The following is a 26,867-nucleotide window of genomic DNA, read 5'->3' as shown; positions in this document are numbered from 1 at the left end:
ACAGCCCCGTTCGCCGCGGAGAGCGCAGCGCTGGCGAGGACGCCGGCCTTCCCGCTCCGTGGACCCCCTTCCTTTCGGGAGACCACGCCCTAAAAGCGAAGGCGCCTCAGTTGCCCGTCGGGTACGCTGCGCCTGCGCCTTGGCCCCTGGTTTGCGCCCTACACCGGTCGCGCGGCCGACGGGGTCAGCCCTGCAGCTGCGCAGCTCGCACCCGGCCCGTCTCCCCGCTGCGCCCGCCTCCTGACGCCGGGCGTGACGTCACCACGCCGGGCGGCCGCCATTACAGAGAGCCGCGCTCCGGAGCTAGGGCGAGCGGAGGAGGCGCAGCGGCCGGCGGCCGAGCACTGCGTACGGAGCCAGCGGGCCGGCGCCGAGCAACCGCCAGTGGCCACAGAAGTCCCCCCGGGAGCCGGCGGCGGCGTGTGCGTGTGGCCCGTGTGCGGGCGGCGGCGCGGGAGGAGCGAGGAGCGGCAGCCGGTTCGGGCGGGCGGCATCATGGACGAGAAGGTGTTCACCAAGGAGCTGGACCAGTGGATCGAGCAGCTGAACGAGTGCAAGCAGCTGTCCGAGTCCCAGGTCAAGAGCCTCTGCGAGAAGGTGAGTGCAGTCCGGCCGCAGGAGCCGCCGCGGGGCCGAGCCCGTCGGGAAGGAGGCGGCCGTGGGGAGGGTGCAACATGGCGGAGGCCGCCGGCCCGGGCCCCCGGGCCTCCCAGACCGGCTCCCGGCCCGGCCGGCGGCGGCTTCCGAGCGACCCGGCGCCCCCTGCCTCCCGCGCGGGGATTGGTTGTCGCCGCCACCGCCGCCTAAAATGGCGCCGTTACCCCAGCTCCAGGGCTTTTGAGTCTCCCGGCCCTGGCGCCGGGCGGGGTGGCAGGGGCCGCGGGGACCCTGTGGGTCAGGGTCGGGGCCGGCTTTGAGATCCAGGTGAGGGGCTTGGGTTCTGTGGCTTGGGAATGGGGCCCGGGCCTCTACCGCGGGGTAAGAGGCTTTTCACTTGTGCTCAGGCCTTGCTCTTATGCCCAGCGCTGCCCGCAGGGTCCCCCCCAAAGGCAGTCTTGGGTGCCGGATCCCAGAACCCGTCTGAAGGTCACACAGCGCCAGTACCGTCCTGTGTAATTTCTATTAAAGTCACCAAGTGATCTTCTCCAGAGACCTATTTAAAGGGTGTCTTCAGGAATTTTAAAATTAATCTCTAACCTAATTTCTACGAAGGTCATGATGGTAGTTACAAGGGAGGAGTGTAACTTAGTTTTCATAGATGGAAGAAATGGAGAATATGGTGAGTCATACTACATGAGGAGCTTTTGGATTGGAAATCAAGTGTTAGTTTAATCTATGATTTGTACGATGACTCAAATTGGGTAGTGTGGAACCTTTCTGTAAGCTTAACATACTTGGCCTGTTCCCATTGATTTTTAACATGAGCAACATAGACTAGGAGAGCAGCACATTTTGTATCCTCTTTGTTGAAAAAGTTACTTGATTATATTTCGTGGCTGCAAGTAGTAGTAGTAGTGACTGGCGACCGAGCTCTTAGCACAGTCCAGACATTGTGCTTCGTGTTTACCTCACACATGTTGAAAATGGAATGGTGTAGTCTACTCAATAACGCTAAACTTTCAATTTTTTATTACCTAATTCTGTTTTGTTTTCCCTGGGAAAACAAACAGGTGAGTCTATTTAGCTGTTAGCTGTGCATTGTAATTTTTTTTTTTTTTTTTTTTTTTTTTTTGTTGAGACAGAGTCTCACTTTGTTGCCCAGGCTAGAGTGAGTGCCGTGGCGTCAGCCTAGCTCACAGCAACCTCAGACTCCTCGGCTTAAGCGATCCTACTGCCTCAGCCTCCCGAGTAGCTGGGACTACAGGCATGCGCCACTATGCCCGGCTAATTTTTTTTTTATATAGATTTTTAGTTGTCCATATAATGTCTTTCTATTTTTTAGTAGAGACGGGGTCTCGCTCAGGCTGGTCTCGAACTCCTGACCTTGAGCGATCCACCCGCCTCGGCCTCCCAGAGTGCTAGGATTACAGGCGTGAGCCACCGCGCCCGGCCTGTGCATTGTATTTTAAAACTCTTGTAACTTAGTTTTCGGAAGCATACAAAATGTTGATCTCCACTGTAAAAATTTTAACTTCCCTTTTCAAAATTAACTTTGCAGCATGTGATTTTAGTACAGAGTCGTGGAATATCATATGAGCATTTCGTATTAGTGAAAACAGTTATTTGTAGTTCGATGTGAAAATTAGGCTCATTAGTTTGATGTATATGTTCTCAAGACAGGCTTTTTCAGGAACCATGCTGTGAACAGTTGGAATTTAAGTAAGTCCAATTTAGATTTATTTATCCCAAGCCTGAACAGAACTCCACTATGGGTTGATGAGCTGGTGTATCATCTGTTGCAGCTGAATTTTAGTGGTAGCAGTGTATTGCATCTCGGATTTCTTGACTCTGTAAGACTTTGAGCCAATAATTGGCTAGTTGACCAGTTATTTATGAAGACGACATTGAAAGGGAAGTGATGATGTAATTGTAAGACCACTCAACTTTGAGTTAGACGTAGACACTCGTCATCTTTCTGTTCCTATGTGAGTAATTGTGACAGACTTTGGAGCAACCATTTCACTTGGTTCTTGTTTTCCTGTTTGTAAAATAAAGAGTTAAAACATTGTCTGAGATTACTTTTAATCTTCTGAGATTATACAGTCAATTCTATTTTAAATTAGTACTTTGTGTTTAAATATTGAACACCTATTGAACATCCAAGATTTCATACTTTTCTGAGGGGAATGAAAAGCAGTGAATAAGCGTGCTTATTCCGAAGGAGCTTTCGTCTAGTGGGAGAAACAAGCATGGTACGGAAATGAGTGGGAGATGGGCTCGAGGTAGAGTTTCCTCTGGAGCCTGTGGAAGATAATACTGGGTGTGAAGGTTGGTGACTGAAGCTTAATGGATCCAGTGTTGATTGTTTTCCGCATCTTTGGAAAGCCAAGGTGTAGGGGGGTAAATCAACTTACTAGATTTCCGTTGCTCATTCAGTGTGCACAGATTTTAGTTCTCAGAGCAGAAAAGATAGGAATAATACTAGAAGCTAGGTGTCTCAAAGGTTTCCATGGAACAGATCCTTCTGGGTGGCTATCATCATACAGCCTTCATATTGTTTTTAACTTGTAAGTATTTCAACTTTTGGAACTATATTAAACTTCCAAACTAAATTAATTTGAAGTCAGGTATGTGGGATGCATGACTTGATATCTTTTGCACAAGTCTTTCTAGTAAAACAAAAGTTCTCTTCATTGTTAATATTTATGTGGCCAGTGGCATCTCTAGGTGGAAGCTACGTATGCTCTTTGGTGTGATTGCCTTCTAAATAGTAATTTTGAAAATACTAAGGGTTAAGTTTTTTCATTAGTATATAATAGTACTTTTAAAAAAATACCGTTAGAGATAACTATGTGGTAATTGTTTGTAATTTCTTTAATTACAAGAAGGAATAATGTAAAAGCCTTCCCTCTACCCACCTGAAGATGCCTGATCTGAAGTAAAGTTACGTAGTAAAGATAGACGTATACCATAGGAGATTACTGTGATTAAAAAATCCTGAGGCCATTATTAATGGTATCTCACTAACAATTAGTAGTAGGTGTCAAAAATGGGGAGAATCCAAGTGTGCATTTATAGACAAGGGTGAACATGGTTTTTATGTTATAAGGTGTGATTGGGATTTATATCAAAGCTAATGTTACGTGTGCAGTATACGTTGTCATTTTGGGGCTCATAACTGATAGCTTAAAAATTGGGTGTGTAGTTTTGTCTTAGGCACAGTTCTGTAAGTCAGTAGCATTACTACATCTGTATAACTGGCCTGGTGTGTTTCCATCTACAGACTGAGAAAAGTAAATAGTATCAACTTGCTTTTGTATTAGCTACGGTAAACAGTCTTATATGATTTCACCTTTGGTTTAACTTGGGTATGGTTTTTGGCTTTGTGCTTTCAGGTCTTACCAAATGTGTGGAGAATGTTGTTTGATAGCCAGATTCCCCCCTCCCCCAAGGAGTTCTTTATCTAGGTATGCTGTTTTCCACTGCTCTGCAAGCACTATAAATAAAAGGCATTCAGTAAGGCTTCACTTAGTGTTTTTATTTTTGTTTTTGTTTTGAGCCAGTCTTGCTCTGTCACTCGGGTTAGAGTACAGTGGCATCATGAAAGCTCGCTTCAACCTCAAACTTCTTGGCTCAAACGATCCTCCTGCCTCAGCCTCCTGAGTAGCTGGGACTACAGCTGTGTGCCACCTTGCCTGGCCAATTTTTTTATTTTTAGTAGAGAGCAGGTCTCACTGTTGCTCGGGCTGGTCTCGAACTCCTGAGCTCAAGCCATCCTCCCACCTCTGCCTCTCAGAGTGCTAGGATTACAGGCATGAGCCACCCACTGCTCCCGGCCCAAGGCTTCACTTAGTTTTTTTTTTTTTTGAGACAGAGTCTCACTCTGTTGCCCAGGCTAGAGTGAGTGCCATGGCGTCAGCCTAGCTCACAGCAACCTCAAACTCCTGAGCTCAAGCGATCCTCCTGTCTCAGCCTCCCGAGTAGCTGGGACTACAGGCATGCACCACCATGCCCGGCTAATTTTTTCTATATATATTTTTAGCTGTCCATATAATTTCTTTCTATTTTTAGTAGAGATGGGGTCTCGCTCTTGCTCAGGCTGGTCTTGAACTCCTGAGCTCAAACGATCCGCCCACCTCGGCCTCCCAGAGTGCTAGGATTACAGGTGTGAGCCACCACGCCCGGCCCACTTAGTTTTAATATTTGTTACATGAATATGGGAAAAGCAAACAGCTTCCTACTAATTAGATGAGCTGAAAAATATTTGACCAAGATTACATTCGTATATGAAGTGGGTAATACATTTGTTTGAATGTGTATGTGTGTTTAATTTAAAAGGCTGTTTGGCTCCTTTCCATAGAAGTAATTTGAATATTGAGAACAAACAGGTGGGGGAAGCATGTTGCAGAACATTATTCTCATCATACTTTCGCATACGTAATTCTCTTAACAAGTTTATGAGATAGTTTTTGTTCTTGGTTATAGATATAAACCAAAGGCACAGAAAGTGACTTGACTGTAGAGGCTAAAATTGAGATACCCTAGACTTATGGATTCTAAGCCTAATGTTCCACTGTTGCTTCACAAATCCAGTTTTCTTTTTGGAGGTAGTGTTAATAATGAGTGATGTAGGTGAGGGGCCAAACTGAATTGTGGAATCAACAGTTTTGTAAAATGAAGCACTATTTTTATTCTCATTGCTTGAGAGCTTTCTATTCATGTCACATACTGTTGTCTCAGTTTGTCCTGAAAACTGTAATTATTATTCAGTTTTGGATGTGGCTAACTGTATTTGCTCCTTAAGTAAGATTGGTGAGATGAAAATCCCAGATCATTTTCCATGTATTCTCAGATAGTATAAATCATGATCCAGAGACTGAGCTTGAAAATATTCTAAGCTGACTTTTATATTGTTCATTGCAGCTTATAAAATGCCTTTCTTTTCATCCTCATAGCTTCCACAGTCAAGCACACATGCTTGTGTGTGTTTCACGGTCTCCCAGGCCTGCAACAGTAATGCAGTTTTGTGTTGATTTAATGAGGAAATACGGCAAAGGTGAACAGTTGTATTCAGATATACAGGTTCCTCCCTGTTTTCTCTCCATCGGGGCCAGAGTTCTTTGTCTTCAAAAAATGGCAGTAGAGCTGAGGTGAAACTTGTGTTGTAGGAAGGATGGTGGATCCTGGGGAGTATATGGGATAACATGTGTGCTATGAGTCTGGTGTTTCCTTGTCTTATGGCAGCACATATTTTCTGTATCTCCATGTAAGTAAAGTTTGTCAGAGTTCCCTGTGAGGTAGCCTTTGTTTAGTTTGGAGGAAATAAGCCAGGACAACCCAGGGGCGCTGAGTTTGGGTTGAAGTGGTGGGGTCTTTTTTGAGGGTACTGAGGAAAGATAGGCAAAGTTATGTGTGACAGGGAAATGCTATTTACTCTTCTTTCTAGTTTGACCCATTTCTCTTATTTCTACTTTTTTTTAAAAAAAAAATTACTCATTTTTTATTACCATCCTTGTCTGAAAAAGCCCTCAACCTGCACTCTCGTATGCAAGCAAGGTCTTAATTGGACTAGAACTATAAAGGGGGAAAATTTTTGTTTATTTTTTTGTTGTTTTAAATGGCTTTCTGTTTCTGGAGCAAAAGTAGTAGAATAGGCTGAAGAAGAGAGAGGGCTCTAGCTGCCAATAAATGGCTGGGAAAGGGGTCTGAAAGAACAGTAAAGAACAGTCTGGGGTTAACTTTAGTTTCTTCACAGTACAGTGTTATTGCCTGTTTATGTATTGTTCTGTTGTGGAATGTGGTTTGGAATGGATGAACAAGGTGGTGTCAGCTATGCGTATGTATCTGAATCTGGGTATTTCCTGAACTATGCATGATCAGCCAGCCAGTTGCTCTTGCATTGCCTGGCTCCACCTTAGTCATTTGGTTCCTGTTACAGATGAGAATATTTACCCTCCTGGTGTTGGGGCTGAAAGAATGTTGCAGACCTTTGTTCTATACTGCTCCTGTGAGACAGACGGTGGCATTTTTTTTACCTGGCTGAAGGCACGCAGAGTTTAAGTTCACAAAGGTTAGAGCATTGGTGATACTGTTAACTGTTTGACCATGTACATTTGTTTTTGGAATGCATTCAGCCAGTATTTACTAAGCCCCCATTATATGCATTATTTTCACTCTTTAGCTTTGTCTAGATAGCATTATCTTGGTGTATAAGGATTTGTGAGTTTGGTTTTGCTCTGATTAATAGCACACTTTCAGATTAGTCAGCAGATTGACCTTGTAGTTAACTCTAGATATGTTTTAGAATGTTTGTGTCAGTGGTGATCAAGTAACTTTTATTGTTCTGCCACCCATCATCTGTAAAGGAGCAGTAATGCCTGCTGTCTATTTGTTTTGGGTGGCTTTAACTTAATAAAAGAGACTTAAGTGCTTTAGGGTGGATTGGTATTTTAGTGATGGAAGGAATCTTCCAGACCATCTATTATAGGTTAAGTCCCCTTCTATAGATGAGGGAGGAAATGGAGACCCACAGTGGTTGAATCTTGTTCATGATGGATTGTTGTGAGAATTTTTAAAACAATTGCGTATTTAGCAAGATTTCTCAGTTGTTTAGTAGATTAACCTTTTTCCCTTGCAGGAACAACGGGAAATGTTTAATTCAGGTTGGTTGGTAAAGCTTGAGGTCAGTCTTGTGTGTGAGATGTATGACTTTGTTTCTTTTTCTTTTTTCTTTCGTTTATTGCTTTGCCAGCAAAGAGACATATGACTTTAGAGAAAATGGTTGTTCTTTTGGTCAGAGGTGAAGAAGGTGATTATATGACATAAACAGATGAAAAACCAACAATTTTCGTAATTTTTTTTTAGAGTTACCACTCACTGCCAACATTTTTCTTTCAGTTAGGTCCAAAGCCTTAAATACAAATAAAAAATACTAGCTCCTAGAACATTACAGGGCGCGTTATAATACTTCTAAAGTATAACTATATGTATTTTGATCTAAGAAGATTGAAATGTTCCATAGAATATTAGAGGCATCTGTTAGTGTGACTAACTAGTGTACATAATGACATTTTGGTCAACAGTGGACTGCATATATGACGGTGGGCCCATAAGATTATAAAATTTACTTGAACTAGAGTAACAATATTAGAATGAATAATTAGATTTTTGATAGTAAAAATGACTTTCAAAAAATGGAGATTTGTTTGTCAGATAGTGCTATTAGTAATACTAAGATTGTAAAGAGATAATTTGTGTCTGCTTTTGAGTTTGATCCCGCATAGAAGACACATCAAGGCCAGCATTGGTTTCTTCCTTAAAGAGATTGCTGGTTAGTTGTTTCTACTTGTAAGACTTTTCCCCATGAAGGGCAAAACTTACGATATAAAAAATAGATTTCTTTAGTCAAGTACAGATCATTGATCTCTGATGAACCTGTACGCTTTTCCCTCAGTGTAGACCTTGAGGTTTTTCTTTGATCTATTCAGTAATTGCTTTTGTAGGAGGACTTTCTTCTATTGAAAGAAACCATGCTTAATATATGCCTTTAAGAACATGATTATAGTTACATCATGATCACTTTTAAGTAGCTAACAACAAAAATGAATATTAACCCCAGAGAATGAACTAGTATTTGAAGCAAGTTAATTCTTGGTATATCTTAGTGCCAGAATCAGTACTGCTATGGGAATAAGTGTTTTTGAGACTGAGAAAAATATTGCTGCAGATCAGTGGCGTTATTTTAAAAATTGTACTTGGGTGTTTTCCCTGGAGGAGTGGCAAGAGTGCTGTCCTATCCAGCAGAGCCACTTGATGCTCTCAGATGGCCTTGCCGTTGGTTGGCATGATCTAGTTTGGTTGGAGTAGCAAAGTCCTGAAGACTTGATGGATAAGGGTCGTTAGCTCAGTCTCATCTCTTCTTTGAGAAAGTACTCGTTTGGGAAACATCATCTGTTTCAGTCGTGAAGGGAGTGAGAGTCTGGTTAGGAGTTCCCACATATTTTAAACATTGATGACTGGTTTTTTAAAAATTAGAAAAATACTTCTAAAACTCTAGATCCCAATTCAGTGATTCTTTGATGCAGGATTCCAAAAATACTTAAAGGTCAGTATTAAACCTTTTTAAAAGTTACTTAATGTCATAAATGTTTTTAATTGTATTCAGGTGTAAGGCACTGATATAAAAAGAAGCTTAAGTAGTTGTCATGTAATCCTAGGATTGAAGTATAAATTTTAAAAAGAAAAACTATTAGAAAATGGCATGATGATAACTTTTCTTTTTAACAATTGGAGAAAAATTACAAAGCAAAAATGGGCATAGAATGTTTCTGACTACATATTTTAAAAATTGGAGAATTAAAATGCCAACAAGTTAGTAACAGCTTAAAACATAGTTTGTACGAATACATAAGAACATTTAGTCTTCGGTTGATTAGATGCTCAAAACCACAAGTGGGCAGTTTGTGTAAGAGGAGAAATAACTTTTTTTTTTTTTTTTTGAGACAGAGTCTCACTCTGTTGCCCTGGCTAGAATGCCGTGGCATCACCCTAGCTCACAGCAACCTCAAACTCCTGGGCTCAAGCGATCCTACTGCCTCAGCCTCCCGAGTAGCTGGGACTACAGGCATGCGCCACCATGCCCGGCTGTTTTTTTCTGTATATATATTTTAGTTGACCAGATAATTTCTTTCTATTTTTAGTAGAGACGGGGGTCTCGCTCTTGCTCAGGCTGGTCTCGAACTCCTGACCTTGAGCGACCCACCCTCCTCGGCCTCCCAGAGTGCTAGGATTACAGGCGTGAGCCACCGCGCCCAGCCAAGGAGAAATAACTTGATAGTAAATAAACATGGAATAAAAAGTTTGAATTCAGAAATGAAAAATGTAAATCAGTGAGATAACATTTTATGTCTTAAGTAGCCAAGGATCAGTATATTCTTTTATTTATTATTACATAACAAGTTGGCATAATCCAGTTTTGTAGTACATATGGAACCAAAAAAAGAGCCAGGTGCGTTGGCTCACACCTGTAATCCCAGCACTTTAGGAGGCCAAGGCAGGAGAATTGCTTGAGGCTAGGAGTTGGAGACCAGCCTGAGCAACATATTGAGACCCTGTCTCTACAAAAAGTGCTGGGTGTGGTGGCGTGCGTGTAGCCCCCAGCTACTCGGTGGGTGGATCATTTAAGCCCAGGAGTTTGAGGTTGTAGCAAGCTATGATGCAGCTGCTGCTGTACTCTAGCCCAGGCAGTAGAGTGAGACCCTGCCCCCTGCCCAAAAAAAAGTTCATACTGTTTTGCTCCATAATCCCACAATTGAAAACTTTTTGGAGGGAAATAATTCAAGTAAGCAATAATATTGTCCATGTATTGATCTGTTTCAGGAAGTATTAATTATATAGTAGTGGTTTTAAATGACCACTATAATCCTGTAGAAGCTTGAGTTAATGAATACAAAACTTTAGGACACACAATGAGACACTGACCAATTATAAATAAGAGAGATCTCTGTGTGGGTAAAACACAAATGAGAATAGTTTGTTTTTTGAGACAAGAGTCTTGCTGTGTTACCCGGACTAGGGTGCAGGGGCGTCTTCGTAGCTCATTGCAACCTCAAACTCCTGGGCTCCTGCCTCAGCCTGCTGAGTAGCTGTGACTACAGACATGGGCCCGTGTGCCCACTAACTTACTTTCTTTCTTTTTTTTTTGGTAGAGAGCGGGGGTTGGGGGTGGTCTTGGCTATGTTGCTCAAGCCTCAGCCTCCCAAAGTGTGAAGATTACAGATGAGAGCCAGAGAATAGTTTTTGTTGGTAGGAATAAGACAGATAACCATAAATTGCAATTTTGTCACTGAAATAAAAATCTGTTAACATTTTAATGTTTTTTTCAGCTTTTTTAACACAAAGAATTTGTGGTTGTAATCATTTTGTGCTTGTAAATGTTTGCTTGATTTAATATAAAAATACATAAAAATGTGGCTTTTTCTACACTATTAGTTAACTATAAATGATATACAAGCATAGGCATGTCTTGAAGATATTTGGGAGGTTCCTTTCAGACCACCACAATAAAGCAAGTGCATATAAAAAGTACATTTACACTGCACTGTAGTCTATAAAATGTGTAATAGCATTATGTCTTTAAAAAAACCAATGTGCATACATACCTTAATTTAAATACACGTTATTGCTTTAAAGTGCTGATTAATGATCATCTAAGCCTTCAGCCAGTTGTAATCTTTTTGCTGGTGAATAGTCTTGCTTGATGTTCACGGCTGCTGACTGCTTAGGGTGGTGGTTGGGGTGCCTGTGACAATTCTTAAAATAAGACAACAGTGAAGTTTACCACACTGGTTAACTCTTTCATGAAAAGGTAGCATGTGATGCTCTTTGACAGCATTTTATCCACAGAACTTCTTTCAAAATTGGAGTCAGTCCTCTCAAACCCTGTGGTTGGTTTATCTACTAAGTTTTTGGAATATTCTAAATCCTTTATTGTCGTTTCAACAATATTCACAGCATCTTTACCGCGTGTGGATTCCATTTCAAGAAACCACTTTCTTTGGTTCAGAAGCAACTCATCTGTTCAGGTTTTATCATGGGATTGCAGCAGTTCAGTCACATCCTCACTTCTCGTTCTCTTGCTATTTCCACCACATCTGCAGTTCCTCCACTGAAGTCTTGAATGCCCCCCACCCCCAAAGTCGTCCATTAGGATTGGAATCAACTTCCTCCAGACTCCTGTTACTGTTAGTACTTTGACCTCCTCCTGTGAGGCATGTTCTTAATGGCACCTTTTCAGAAGGTTTTCAATTTATTTTGCCCAGATCTAGTAGAAGAATCGCTATCCACAGCAGCTATTAGTCTTATGAAATGTATTTAAGTCATAAGACTTGAAAGTTAAAGCAACATTAATCTCCTTGTATATCTCCATCAGAGCTCTTGGGTGGTCAGGCATGTTGTCCATGAGCAGTAATATTTTGAAAGGGATCTTTTCTAGGTTTCAACAGTGGGCTTACAAGAAAACCATGCTGTAAACAGATATGCTGTCATCCAGGTTTTGTTGTTCCATTTCTAGAGCACAGGCAGAGCAGATTTAGTATAATTCTTAAGGGTCCTAGGATTTTCAGAATGGTCAGTGAGCTTCACCGTAAAGTCAGCAGGTGCGTTAGCCCCTAACAAGAGAGTCAGCTTGTCCTTTGAAGCTTTGAAGCCAGTTTTTGACTTCTCGAGTTAGGAGTGTCCTAGGTGGCATCTTCTTCCAATATAAGGCCATTTATTCTGCATGGAAAATCTGTGGTTGAATGTCGCCACCTTCATCAGTTATCTTAGCTAGATCTTCTGAGGAACTTGCTGCAGCTTCTCTGTCAGAACTTGCTGCTTCACTGTGTAGTTTTCTGTTACGGAGATGACTTCTCTCCTTAAATCTCGTGAACCAACCTCTGCCAACTTCCAACTTTTCTTCTGCATCTTCCTCACATCTCTCAGCCTTCATATAGAATTGAAGAGAATTAGGGCCTTGCTCTGGATTAGGCTTTGACTTAAGGGGATGTTGTGGCTGGTTTAGTCTTCTATCGAGACCACCAAAACTTTTTTTTCAGTACAAGCAATGAGGCTGTTTGACTTTCTTATCATTCATGTGTTCCCTGGAGTTGCACTTCTAATTTCCTTCAAGAACTTTTCCTTTGCATTCACAACTTGGCTGTTTGGTGCAAGAGGCTTAGCTTTTGAAAGACTTAATCTCAGCCTTCAACATACCTTCCCCACTAAGCTTAATTGTTTTTAGCTTATGTTTTAAAGGGAAAAATGTATGACTCCTTTTACTTGAATACTTAGAGGCCATTGTACGGTTATTAATTGGCCTAATTTCCATGTTGTATCTCAGGAAACGGAGGCCCGAGGAGAGGGAGGGAGATGAGGGATCAGTCAGAAGACACATATTTATCGATTAAATTTGCCTTACATGTACACATTTTGTGGCACCCTAAAGCAATTACAATAGTAACATCAAAGATCATTGATCTCAGATCACCGTAACAAATACATATAGTAACGATGACAGTTTGAATATTGAGAGATTACCAGTATGTGACACAGACATGAAGTGAGCACGTGCTGTTGGGAAAATGGTGCCAATAGACTTGCTTGATGCTGGGTTGCCACAGTCTTCAGTTTGTTTAAAAAAAAAAAAAAAAAAAAGCACAGTATCTGTGAAGTGGAGTAAAGCAAAACTCAATAAAATGAGGTATGCTTGACGTTATTGTGTGCCCCTAAGGAAATTATAAATAAGTGGTTGCTGAATCTGTTGTTGGTTTATGTATTTTTCTCTTTTAATTATCTTCCTTGAAGAATCTTGGCGGGGGTGATTTGTGAGGTCTAGTTTAAGCCTGCTCGTTTGTAATTTCATGTTACCGTGGTGGTTATGATGGCCCATATTCAAGAATGTCAGACAAGTCTATGGGTCATTTGACTTATAGGTGATTGTTTTATAGTAGGTTGAAAATAAAGTGGTGAGATTGCTGAATCCAAACCCCAAATGCTGAGAGAACATTGGTGTAATAAGATAATGTTCCCAAAGATTGTTTTGCTTTAAGCTGAAATAAATGTTCAAATTGTCAGGATTCTAAGATAGTATAAAATGTTAGCCTCACACATTTACTTGTGATAACGTCTTTGTTGTCATCGTTGTTTTGAACTAGGATCTCACTCTGTGGCCCAGGCTGGAGTGCAATGCCGTGATTATAGCTCAGTGCAACCTCCAACTCCTGAGCTCAAGCAATTCTCCTGTCCTCAGCCTCCCAAGTAGCTAGAACAACAGGCACACACCACCACGCCTAGCTAATTTTTCTATTTTTTTTGTAGGGATGGGGTCTTGCTATGTTGTCCAGGCTGATCTCGAACTCTTGGCCTCAAGCAGTCCTCCTCCTACAGCCTCACAAAGTGCTGGGGTTACAGGCATGAGCCACCATGCTTGGGGTCTGATAAGGTCTTATTAATAGAATAGCCTATTTCCAATTTTAACCGTGTTCTAGGAAGTTTATATTGAATCTTTTTTGCTTGAATTCATTCGCTCCAGTTTATACCATTTGACTGAATTTCAGAGGGGTTCTGATATGCCAAAATCAACATGGTGGTAATTACATTATTTTTTGAAGCTTTTCTTGGTCCCCCCCACCCCAAATATTATGTTAGCTGGGCAGTTTGAAGGCGTGGAAAAATGTTTTAGGGGAAGCAGAAAAGGTTTGCTATGTGTGTTTTGCTTTAGCTTCTGCTTCAGTGCATAATTCAGGTGACACGAGGCTTTAAATTATAGAAGTCAAAATGCCAGAGAGTGAAAGTCTGGTTTTGCCATTAGTTTTAGCCACCTTTGAAACTGATGGTTGATGAAGGCCCGGAGACTCTAGAGATGACCCAGTAGAGGTCCCATTAAGTGACGTATAAAGAGATTCCATTAGGTACCCCTAGGATTTACAACATAAGCATTGTAAGTTGAAAATATCAGGAGTCGAAAATGCACTTTCACCTTAGGATATTTATGATGGGTTTATCCTCATCTTAAGGAACATCTGTACGTCAGAATGGCTGTTGGTGGTTATTTTGCCCTAGGGGAGTGGGATTGTGGAGAAAGGTCAAAGGGGAGACGCTGAGTTATATGTGTGACAAAACTTCGTACAAGAATGTGTCACTATGTAACTTGTATGGTTTTAAAAATAGATGTAGTATTTGTCATTGTGATTTGTCTAAATAAAATAAAAGGAAGAAATAGCATTTAGGCTTAATTTTCCTTTTGTGATTTGAATAGAAATTTTAAGTAGGTTGTAATAAGGAACTTCAGGCAGTCTTGACCTGAATGGCAACATTTTATCATTCATACAGAGAATAGCCTTGTAGGTCAGCAAGTCTCGAGATACACCTTGAAGTTTAACTTCTGATAGAATTGTGAAAATTACATCACAGCAAGATATACATGGTATGAGATCATCTGTTTTATGTCATGTCCTTTAAAAACTTCTGAATAACTTTTGCAATCTCAGCTATTTTCATTAGTATGTACTAGGTGCTAAAAACACTAGACGTGGTGTTAATGCCATACTGACTTAGTAATGCAGTATGCCCAGTGAACTTGTGCTTTATAGTAATAATTGGGGGAAAGTTGGACTTAACCCTGGAGAGAAAAATTTCAAAAGTAGAATTTGATAATATTGGTTATACATATTTTCTTTAGGAGGTATCTCTCTTTGAGGTACAATAGAAATTTCTTCTAAACTCAGTGAAATATTAGATCAAATTAATAATTATTTTGGGTGTCAGTGGTTGGTGAGTATCCTGAAATAGGCTCCCCAAAGTGTTTGAAAATAGTGGTTCTTAACCTTGGTTGCACCTAGGGAAGCACTGATGGAGGAGAGGGGAGACTGAAAAAATTACTGATGCTCGGATCCCACTCCCAGAGATTCTGACCTGAGTGGAGGAGAACCTGGGCGTTGGGATTTTTAGTGTGCACTTAAGATTGCGTACCACTGCCTCATACCCAGTCCTTGTCGCCTGTGGTTATCATGGCTCGTTAGCAACAGTTCTCCGTGGTAATTTGTTTTGATGTCTTATTTAAAATGGTCTCCCAATCACTTTGAATCCAGGAGTCAGAGGCTGCAGTGAGCTATGATCCTGCCACTGCATTCCAGCATGAGACCCTGTCTCTAAACACACACACAAACAAGTAAAGTGGTCTCCCTCAGTTACCTGCTCCCTTTCCTTTGGGCACTTAACACAGCCTGTGCTTTTTTTTACTTGGTTGCTTGTCTGTGGTCTCCCCTACGTTGCGTGACCTCTTACCCACCACCGTATCTCTAGTCAGCACTAGGCCTGGCACGTAGCAGTCACTCAGATGGTTGAGCAAATGGTTTTCTCCCCGTGTACTTTGTGGGTTTTAGCATATAATAAATGATCAATAAATGTTCATTGAATGAATGAATAATAGGGTTTCTACTGAGTGAAATGTTACTGCCCTTAAAAGTAATGTTTGACACCTCAGATTGTGCGTTTGGTTACACTGTGTAGGGAAAGTTGATTTTAAACACCTCTAGGTTGTAAGCTCCATGAGGCAGAGGTGGGGTCTTAAATATTTTTGTATGTGTACTTTGAATTTGTGATTATATGGGAGAATGCATATGCTGCCAAGTAATTTTCTAAAAGTATATATGTTGAATAGTCCTATTGTAATGCAGAAAGTTTGTATTTTGGTATAAAGAATATAAAGAAATACATCAAAATACAGGCAAAATTTTAATGTCCTTCAAAAAATTTTTTTGGAAAGCCAGGCAGGACTTAAAAACCTCACATAGCCTGTAATCCTGGAGTGCTAGCGTTATAGTTAGAACTCCAAAGCTAAGGAAGTAGATACCTGAATGTCTTGCTCCATTTTCATCGATCTTGTATGGCTGCTAATAATCATCTCTTTAGTATTTAATTAGATGGCACTTTGATAGGCTTGAAGACTCCTGATATTGATGATGGGAATAAGGCTATGCATCCTGACACAGATTTTTTTCCCTAGGTGCCAGGGGTGAGATAGCTAATGGGTAGAATCTGGCCATATCGTGCTTATTTTAATGGGATCATAAGACAATTTTATATACTGAATCTGCCCCCTAAGCTACATGAAGTGTACGTAAACATGTCTTTGTTAATGTTTCATAAAATATTGCTTTATTTTTTCTCCATCTATAGGCTAAAGAAATCCTGACAAAAGAGTCCAACGTGCAGGAGGTGCGCTGTCCAGTCACGGTGTGCGGAGATGTGCACGGGCAATTTCACGATCTCATGGAACTGTTTAGAATTGGTGGCAAATCACCAGATACAAATTACTTGTTTATGGGAGATTATGTTGACAGAGGCTATTATTCAGTTGAAACAGTTACACTGCTTGTAGCTCTTAAGGTAATTTGAGTTTTATGTTTGGGCATTTTGAACTGAGACAGTCCTCTTGAATGTTCTTTTTTTCCCAGTGATTTGTGATTTTCTGTATCTGCATGTTAAGTTTGAAGAATAAAATTAGACATTTAGGAATGGAAATATTCAGGTTTTAGACTTACGAATCATAGGTGTCTGCATTCTGAATCAGTTGATGGTATAGGATAAAAACAAAAGGAAGAGAATGCCTCAGTCAGATAATTTGAAAAATGTTAGAGTCTGGTCAAATAGAAATTTTAGTTCAGTAAATTGGGCGAGGTAATATAATTACAATTCCAGACACTTTGGAAGTATTACAAATGTGAAATCGTACCAAATGTCAGAGTGTTTATATCCTCTGACACAGTCATCCTGTAATTAGAATTTTACTGAGGAAGAAATTCAAGAGGAAAAGACCATTATTTATGTGAAATTGTATTTTACAACAAATCTTTAATATCAGAAAAAGAAAAAATGATCTAAATATTTAACAGTGAGTGAATATCTAAATTATGGTTTATCTCAGTGGAATAGTTTGCACCCATTAACCATGACATAATAATCTAGAACAGTAAAAATGATAATTGAAGAAAGCAAGTTGCAAAATTGTATGTATACCAGTTACAGCTTTGAGACATCTGAAGGTGAAACACAATATAATAAGTAGCTTTTAAGGTGGCAGGATTCTGCCTTTTTTCCCTTAAAAGATATTGTTTGACTTTACCTTTTAGAGAGAAGATTTTTTTTCTTTTCCAAGACAATAGACTCATTTTTATTAAAGAATATTCAGAATGATAAAATGGCTGCCACGGACTTTTCTAATATTAGAAAAGCAGTGAGATGTGATTTCAAGAGTTGAATTTTAGGTGATTAATATCTAAATTGTGTAAAATTCTACAAAACATTTTTGGAGGTCATTATGTTCTGCATCTATAAAATGGAGTTGGATTTGATGGTGGAAGGTTTCTGCAGTGACTCCAAATACTATGAGAGCAGCTTGCAAGCTAACCCGTGCTTAAAGCCCAGTATGGACTGGGCACAGTCGCTCATGCCTGTAATCCCAGCACTGTGGGAGGATTGCTTGAGGCCAGGAGTTTGAGACCAGCCTGAGTAACATAGCGAGACCTTATCCCTGCAAAGATTTTTTTTTTTTAATTTGCTAGGCGTGATGGTGCATGCTTGTAGTCCTAGCTACTCAGGAGGCTGAGGTGAGCAGATTGCTTGAACCTAAGAGTTCAGGGTTATAGTGAGCTATCACCTCGACACTGTACTCCAGCCTGGGTGACAGAGTGAGACCCTGTCTCTTAAAAAAAAAAAAAAAAAAGTCCAGTCTGAACCCGTCTTTGGAAGAGGAATGAATGTACTACCTTTAAGAATTCATTTATGGGGGTGTAATGGACTGAATTGTATTCCCCAAAATTCATATGTTAAAGTCCTAACCCCTCAAGACCTCAGAATGTGACTGTATTTGGAGATGGGGCCTTTGCAGAGATAATTAAGGTAAAGTGAGGTCATAGGGTGGACCCTGCTCCAGTATGAGTGGAGTGATGGTCTTACAAGAAGGGGAGATTAGGACACAGGGAAGAAAAGGAGAAGACGCATGGAGAAAGATGGCCATCTATAAATCAAGGAGGGGCCTTTAGAAGAAACCAACTCTACTGACACCTTGATTTTGGACTTCAGCCTCCAGAACTGTGAGGAAATAAATATCTGTTGTTTAAGCCACCCATTCTGTGGTAACTTTTTATGGCAACTCGAGCAAACGAATACTGGGGGGGGAAGATGGTCCTTGCAGTAAATGCTCCTGGAATCGGTGGATCAAAATGAATCATAGACCAAGATGTAAGAGCTAAAGGTATTAAACTTGGAATAAAACACAGGAGAAAATCTTTGTGATTTTGGGTTAGGCAAAGATTTCTTAGATATGATAACAATAGCATGATCTGTAAAAAATTGGACTTCATCAAAATTAAGATTTTTTTTCTTCAAAAGACATCACTAAGAAAAAAGTATTTGTATTTAAATATTTTTTTAGAAACCTCTTACAACTCAATAACAAGACAGATAATTTAAAAATGGACAAAATATTTGAATAGATATTTCACCTAAGAAGGTATGTGAATGGTCAGTGAGCACATAGAAACGTGCTCTGTATCATTAGTCAGTCAGGGAAATGCAAATCGAAGTCACAATTGAGATACGACTCCGCACCTGTTAGAACGGCTATGTGTTAGTAAAGTTGATAATACCAAGTGTTGCTGAGTATGAGAGAGTAGAATTTTTATGCATTTCTGGTAGGAATGTAAAATGGTCCAGATCTTTGAAAAACAGTTTGGTAGTTTTTTTAAATGTTAAACATAAACCTACCATATGACCCAGCAGTTATATTCCTAGGAATCTACCCAAGAGAAATGAAAGCATGTGTCTGTATGAAGACTTCCATGCAAATGATTATTGCAACAGTATTCATAATAGTCCCCCCCAAAAACTGGAAAAAATCTCCAGTTCATCCTGGACGAAATGCTGTGCAGCTATAAAAGGGAACAGGCCACTGATCCGTGCTGCAGCATGGATGAGCCTCAAAAAATATTCTAAGCTCAAAAGACTACATTTTATATTCCATTTATATGAAATTTCTAGAAAAGGCAATCTTAAGAGACAGTAAATCAGTGGTTGCCAGGCGCTGGGAGTGGGAGTGGGGAGTGACTACAGATAGGCAGGAGGGATCTTTTTGGAGTCACGGAAAGGTTCTAAAACTGGGTTGTGCTGCTTGTTGCATAAGTTTATTGAACTGTGAAAAAGAAGAATTCCTACACAGGGTTTTATATCCCACGATTATGCTTGGTGTAAAGTTGGTGGTAGTAGAGGAGTTTGATTTTAGTTGGGATGGGGTTGACAGGTACCCATGGGCATTTAAAAATGTTTGTAGATTTGTGGTTTTAGCTCAGTGTGATGTGGGGGTGTATGATATTTTTTCAACAAAATTATAGCTCTGGATTTTTTTCTGTAGAAAGTTTCCCGGGGGGGGGGGGGGGCGGGGTGAGGGATAAAAACCTACCTATCCAGTACAGTGTTCACTGTTCCGGTGACAGGCACACTAAAAGCCCTGATTTCAGCATTATACAGTTCATCCATGTAACAAAAACACGTGGAACCCCTTGATATGTTGAAATTTAAAAAAAAGTTTCCTGAATTGACATTTGATTTTTGAACGTGCTGGCTGTTTATGCTTTCCATTTTGTTGTTTTAGGTTCGTTACCGTGAACGCATCACCATTCTTCGAGGAAATCATGAGAGCAGACAGATCACACAAGTTTATGGTTTCTATGATGAGTGTTTAAGAAAATACGGAAATGCAAATGTTTGGAAATACTTTACAGATCTTTTTGACTATCTTCCTCTCACTGCCTTGGTGGACGGGCAGGTAATGTGGGCCTTAAAACTCCTGTTGCTGACTGTTTTCAAGAGTCTGCTTTCTTAATGTTTAGACCTTTTTTTTTTTTTTTTGCCACCCCCACATCCCTTTGTGGATATTTTTTGGTAGTTATTGATAACATTCGTTCAATTTTTTAAATTTTAATTTCTGAATTGATGATAGTTCTGGCAAACTTAAATGTCTTCTTTGTATCAGGCATTGAAGTGTATGGTGGAGTCACAGGGTTGTACACTGTAGCCCCTTCATACTCTAAGCTGTTTCTGAAAAAGTCTGGGAGATGTAATAAGCTATCTACTGGTCTAAGTAGAAGTGTAGACAGGAGAACTAGCAAGAAAATTCTATATTAGTATGACGATAGTCGCCTCTCGGGGGTGGGACCATCACAGAGACATTTTCTCAAAGGGGCTGATGGGGGCGCAGTCTGGATGCGGTGGCAGAAGAAAGTGCGTGGCATTCCGTAGTTCGGAGTGGGCTGGAGCAAAGACGGACCTGCAGAGTCAGGCCCTGCTCAGGCAGAGCGCAGAAACACTCAAGGGGCCAAGTGCTGGGAGCTGTTTCCCGCAGCTTAGTCCAGAATATTTAAAGTTACTTTTAGGTGAGGCTGACATTTTCAACCACTCCTTTCAGATCTTCTGTCTACATGGTGGCCTCTCTCCGTCCATAGATACACTGGATCACATTAGAGCACTCGATCGCTTACAAGAAGTTCCCCATGAGGTATGACTTTCCGTAATAAAATCTTTTCATAAAACTTCTTAGGGAGAGGAGAAATGTAATTATTTATATGTAGCCTCTCATTAATTCTCCAAAAGAGCCCCATTAGGTGTGAGCACTCTTGCCTATCCCATTGTTCAGAAGAAGCTGACATTAAAAACCTGCTAAGATCACAACAGCTGTGGACCTGGGCCTATTAGGACCTAGGTTGTCTGTCTCAGAGCCTCTGCCTAACGCCGAAAGGTGCATGTTGTGGGCAGGTTGGTTGGTTAGGGCGCGCTGCTGGTGAGGCCCGTGTTGTCAGCTGTGCTTCATAAAGACTTCTGCAACATCTTATTTGACAGATACTTGACTTGAACTGCAGAACCTATTACCATTTTCAGAAAACACCACTCAAAACGTGTGACTTAGTAGGGTGCTGCTTCTGATAAATTATTCAAGTTATATGTTAACCATTTTTGTAAAAGGCAGTTTTATAACTTGCACCTGCTTTTTAGGGTCCAATGTGTGACTTGCTGTGGTCAGATCCGGATGACCGTGGTGGCTGGGGTATATCTCCTCGAGGAGCTGGTTACACATTTGGACAAGATATTTCCGAGACATTTAATCATGCCAATGGCCTCACATTGGTGTCTAGAGCTCACCAGTTGGTGATGGAGGTATGTTCTGTTCTTTGAAACATGATTTGCTTTTTAGTAAACTTTAGGAAAAGAGATATTAGGGAGTTTTAAATTAATGATATTAGTGAGAAGTTTCATGTATTCCTTCTGATGAGTTTGCCATTATATCCTGAGCCTTTTCAGTAGATGCACACTGGAATTAAAATCTCAAGCTTTTGATCACAGTGAAATACATAGTTAATGTTTTCAGAGAATTCTTAATTACCGGAAAGAAATATACCAAACTGTTTTTAAGTGATCCTTCAAATGGTAGGATTACAGGTGATTTAAAGAAGATAAAGTGGAAACAGGCTAAGCTAAGCGTAGCATAGAACCTTGATTACCATATGTTTAAAATTAAGGATCTATTTAGATTAATACTAATATAACTGTGATATCAATAAGATCTGACTTTGCTAAAGGTAGAGAAAGAAGAAATTTGTGAACAATACTAAACAACGAAAAGTAACTAAAGTGGCTCATGCATGGAGGTGGACTTTGAGGGAGCGAGACTAGAGATCCTAAAGGCATATCTCATTTGTACCTTGGTGGTGAGCAACTTAGGGGCCTTCACCTGTGACTGAGGAGAAAAGTTAAAACGTTCTGGTCTCCAGGAATAGGTATCTGCCTCTTTAGGGAATGGGGAATGGCTATAAAAACACTCCTTCCTGGGCAGGTTGAGGGAGAGGGAGAGGCAGGGCCTAGCTCTTTTCCTGGGCTAGAGTGCAGTGGTGTGGTCATTGCTCACTGCAGCTTTAGATTCTTGGGCTCAAGTGATCCTCCGTCCTCAGCCTCCCAAAGTACTGGGTTTACAGGTGTGAGCCAATGTGCCCGGCCTAAATACTCATTCTTAAGTCATGTTTAAGGCCACTGCAGTAAGAGAGGCTGATGAGACACTGCCATTTACAGAAGGCCGGACATAAGAATGAGTTTATTTTTTGGTTATTGGTGCTGTTTTTTTACGGGTTTTTTCTTTTTATAATTTAAAAAAACTAGTTTTGAAATTTGAGTGAAAATAAATAACCTGTATTTTGTAGGTTGTGCAAAGTACAGAAAATTATTAAAGTCATCCAGAAACAAAGCATTAACGTTTCTTAAGCCTCTTGAGGGGGCAGTGGAGACCTTGTTTTCTCTCTCAGGTGGAGTCACATTTTGTTTTGTAAATACTGGGTAAATGGAGTAGATTTTCATATCCTTTCTTTTCCTCGTAGGGATATAACTGGTGCCATGACCGGAATGTAGTAACGATTTTCAGTGCTCCAAACTATTGTTACCGCTGTGGTAACCAAGCTGCGATCATGGAACTTGATGATACTCTAAAATACTCTTTGTAAGTATTTACACCCCAGCATTTGGTTGCCATTACCCAATAGTTTTTTTTCCTTTTGGTAACACTGGTAACAATGAAAATAGTTTTATTTTTTTTTATTTTTTTTTTTTTTTGAGACAGAGTCTCACTTTGTTGCCCGGGCTAGAGTGAGTGCCGTGGCGTCAGCCTAGCTCACAGCAACCTCAAACTCCTGGGCTCAAGTGATCCTCCTGTCTCAGCCTCCCGAGTAGCTGGGACTACAGGCATGCACCACCATGCCCGGCTAATTTTTTCTCTATATATTTTTAGCTGGCCATATAATTTCTTTCTATTTTTAGTAGAGATGGGGTCTCGCTCTTGCTCAGGCTGGTCTCGAACTCCTGAGCTCAAACGATCCGCCCACCTCGGCCTCCCAGAGAGCTAGGATTACAGGCGTGAGCCACCGCGCCCGGCCTGAAAATAGTTTTAATGGGAGGTTTAAGAGCTCAAGAGCTCACGCTAAATCAGATTCCAACTTGATTTTTAAGTTTTCTTTGAAACGTTGAAACCTACCAATGGAAGCTAACACATATGGACCCTAATATGAATTATTAGGTTTTTATCTTTTAAACCCACATTTTTATTACAGAGTTAATAAAGTATATCCTGTGTGTGAGATTACAGATACTGTATGTTAGGCTCTTAAAAATTTTATTTATTTAGTAGAACCCTTCTTTCAAACCATTTTAGAAGGAAGGAACTCCTTCTGAATCCTGATAGAGTAGATAAAAAAGCCTGGCCTCTCTGGCTGAAGCCATGGCTCTGTCAAGGGGAATGCAGATAAAAGACCCTCCTCATTAGGGTTTGTTACATTCAAGCAAGCTGAAATTGGGTAGGGAAAAAATGTAAAGTTTGAAAGAATAATGTTCTTTATTTTGATTGTCAGTACATAGATGTCCTGGAACATAAACCACGAATCCGTCTTGTTTTTCAGCTTGCAGTTTGACCCAGCACCCCGCAGAGGCGAGCCACACGTCACTCGTCGTACTCCAGACTACTTCCTGTAATGAAATTCAAACTTGTACAGTATTGCCATGAACCGTATATTGACCCAATGGACATGGGAAGAGCAACAGTAACTCCAAAGTGTCAGAAAATAGTAAACATTCAAAAAACTTGTTTTCACACGGACCAAAAGATGTGCCATATAAAAATACAAAGCCTCTTGTCATCAACAGCCGTGACCACTTTAGAATGAACCAGTTCATTGCATGCTGAAGCGACATTGTTGGTCAAGAAACCAGTTTCTGGCATAGCGCTATTTGTAGTTACTTTTGCTTTCTCTGAGAGACTGCAGATAATAAGATGTAAACATTAACACCTCGTGAATACAATTTAACTTCCATTTAGCTATAGCTTTACTCAGCATGACTGTAGATAAGGATAGCAGCAAACAATCATTGGAGCTTAATGAACATTTTTAAAATAAGTACCAAGGCCTCCCCTCTACTTGTGAGTTTTGAAATCGTTTTGTTTATTTTCAGGGATACCGTTTAATTTAATTATATGATTTGTCTGCACTCAGTTTATTCCCTCCTCAGATCTCAGCCCCATGTTGTTCTTTGTGTTGTCAGAACCTGGTGAGTTGTTCTGAGCAGAACTGTCCCCTCCTGCGAGATGATGTTACTGCACAAGAGCACTGCAGTGTTTTCATAATAAACTTGTGAACTAAGAACTGAGAAAATCAAATTGTAATTGTATCCATGGGTAAGACTGGTGCTGTTTATTTAAAAAGCTAAATCAATTGATGAAATTTTAGAATTTGTAGACTCCTAGGTAAAGAAAAATAAAAATCAAGGCCACTACATAATCTCTGGTAACTCCTTGACATTCTTCAGATGAACTTCAAGATTCATTTGTGTTCCATACAGTACAGTTTGTCAGATTGCTGGGGTGCTCTTTGTGGGTTCTTCCTGCTCATTAACTTGTCTGTAAGAAAGAAAATCTGTGCTGCTTTAGTAAGATTTAATTTTGAAACCTTATATATAACTTTGAGAGTTAAGTCTTTGGGGTTTTGTTTTAATAAAACAGCATGTTTTGGGGTAGAGCTTAACAAACTAAATGATGTGTCTACTTATACCACTCAGTGTAGTTTCTGGTTATAAATATTGTTATGTATGTTACATGGACTCTTGAAAATAATTGACAGATTGGCAAATTTTTAACAAACATTTGTACATTACTTGTCATGTGGTCTAAGAGTTAAATTTGTCTTGGATAAGAAAGCTGTTAAAACATTAGCCTGTGTTAAGTTTTTTAAATGATACTAGTAAAAAATATTATTGGATCATTTAGTGTTATGTACATTCACCCAAAGACAAAAGTGGCACTTGAAGTGGCAGTGTCCAACATTTAATGAGTTTTTAGTTTTTTCCCCCTTTAATTCTTTTAATAAGATTAGAAGTTTCAAAAGTTCTTCTGTGGGAACAAATAATTTGATATCTTAAACCATAAGGGTATAAACTTCAGAACACTTAATCATACTTGTATAGTAAATAAACATTTCCTTGCTTTGTACTGTGTTGGATTTGGTACCTACAAGGAAGTTAATAGGATTTTTCTCTTAAGATGCTTGAGATACGTACATACAAACACTTATCTCTTGTTTGATCTAATTGATAGTTTTTTGGTGGCTTGTGGAATTGACTGTCCAAAGCTCTTAGTGTTTCTACATTTCCTTTCATTTCATTTTTTTCTGCTCTTACAAAAAATACTTTCTCTCTTTTTTTTTTTTTTTTTTTGCTTTGTCACTTCATGTCCTTTCTGACTGAACCAATGGCTTATCTGTGTGCAGTAGTTTTAATCCAATGCTCAAGTAATCTAGACACCAAGCAGCAGTTTTTCAGGTCCTGTGATACTGGGATTGACTCTAAGGAATGCGTGTCTCACAATTGGCATGTGGCACTGCCACCCAGTTACAGAGTCTCTGAATCTTGTGGGCAGCAGAACGGGGCTTGTGGTGAGAATGGCTTGGTTTTAGAACGATTACTAGGGTTTTAAATAGTTGTCTAAATGTAGAGAATTACTGGGGTTTGGCCATCTAAACTAGAAACTGTTAGTACCCTACATTCTTATGAAATGAGTGAGGAAAATGTGTTGGTAAGTATAGTAATTTTCTTTAAAAATACATAATTATGGTTGGATGGGAATCACTGAGTTGGGTGTTATTGTTCATTTCTCAATTAGTAACAGATTGAGAGAGAATTTTCAAATTTTTAAAAAGCTTATTCTAAGAACAAACTTACCATAGGATGGCATTCTGAGTCTCCATACTGAGGGCTTGCAGAAGTTTGCTTTGGAACTTTTTAAGGGTAAAATGATGTGCTCATTTCTTAGGTTGAATATTCTAAGCAAACAGATGATTGCTGCATATTAAACATTTGTTGCAGCAGATGTTATTTAAGTGGAAGTATAACATGTCAGTATTTTTCAGAAAGACTTAGTAGGAACAGGATAGTTATTCCTGTGGTCCTCAACCTTGATGCCTACAGAGATTCTGATTTAAATTGTTTGGAGGAGGGCCCAGGCATCGGTATTTTTAGGTTTCTCAAGTGATTTAAATCTCAGGTTAAAAACCCACTGCTGTTTCCTAACTAAAAACTTAAGAAAATTGGGTTATATGGTGATGGGTGGTGGTTCATCAGTTTTGGTAAATAAGATGTACCATGTGACCCTTGGTTTCAGTAGTTGAATTTTATCAGTCCTGTGTAAGTATTCCCTTACTGTCAACCGTAAGTGTGTTCCTAGAAATGGGCCTAAAATTTAGTAGGAAATAATAGGCTTGTTTGTTTTGAGATAGGTTTTGTTCCCATGAGCTAAAGCTGTTTTTCATTAAAGCCTTAATCTGTTCCCATATTCTTTGACTTATTTCTAGCCTTTATTAATTTTTTTGGTTAATTTTAGATTTTTTTTCCCCTTCACAATTGTAATTCTGGTTTAGTGAATAATCTTATGACAATTGTAGTTGTATTATTTTGGGCAAGCCTGGTGCTCTCCATCTTTCAATTATAGTGTAAACTTTATGTTTTAAGGCTATAAGTGCATTTTATTTCTTTTTATGATATACGATATTAAATAGGACAGTTATTGCTGTCTAAATGAAAAAACAGTGTTGCTAAAACAGAATTGTTGGCTTACAGCTAGTGCTGTCCTGTAAATAGGTTGAAATGTA

General features: G+C 39.9%; 1 protein-coding gene across 1 annotated transcript; it reads left to right on the top strand.

The window, feature by feature from the left end:
- Positions 1-293: 293 nt before the first annotated feature.
- On the top strand, positions 294-24,670 carry PPP2CA (protein phosphatase 2 catalytic subunit alpha). The gene is made up of 7 exons (XM_069484056.1): positions 294-597; positions 16,318-16,527; positions 19,790-19,963; positions 20,603-20,692; positions 21,187-21,348; positions 22,560-22,678; positions 23,631-24,670. The coding sequence occupies exons 1-7, from the start codon at positions 496-498 to the stop codon at positions 23,701-23,703; spliced, it is 930 nt and encodes a 309-aa protein (XP_069340157.1). The 5' UTR covers positions 294-495; the 3' UTR covers positions 23,704-24,670.
- Positions 24,671-26,867: the final 2,197 nt, after the last annotated feature.

The sequence above is a fragment of the Eulemur rufifrons genome, chromosome 10 (genome assembly GCF_041146395.1).
Source record: "Eulemur rufifrons isolate Redbay chromosome 10, OSU_ERuf_1, whole genome shotgun sequence".
Classification (NCBI taxonomy): Eukaryota; Metazoa; Chordata; class Mammalia; order Primates; family Lemuridae; genus Eulemur; species Eulemur rufifrons.
The sequence above is the reverse complement of the archived record's forward strand: the minus strand, read 5'-3'. Positions and strand labels throughout refer to the sequence as shown.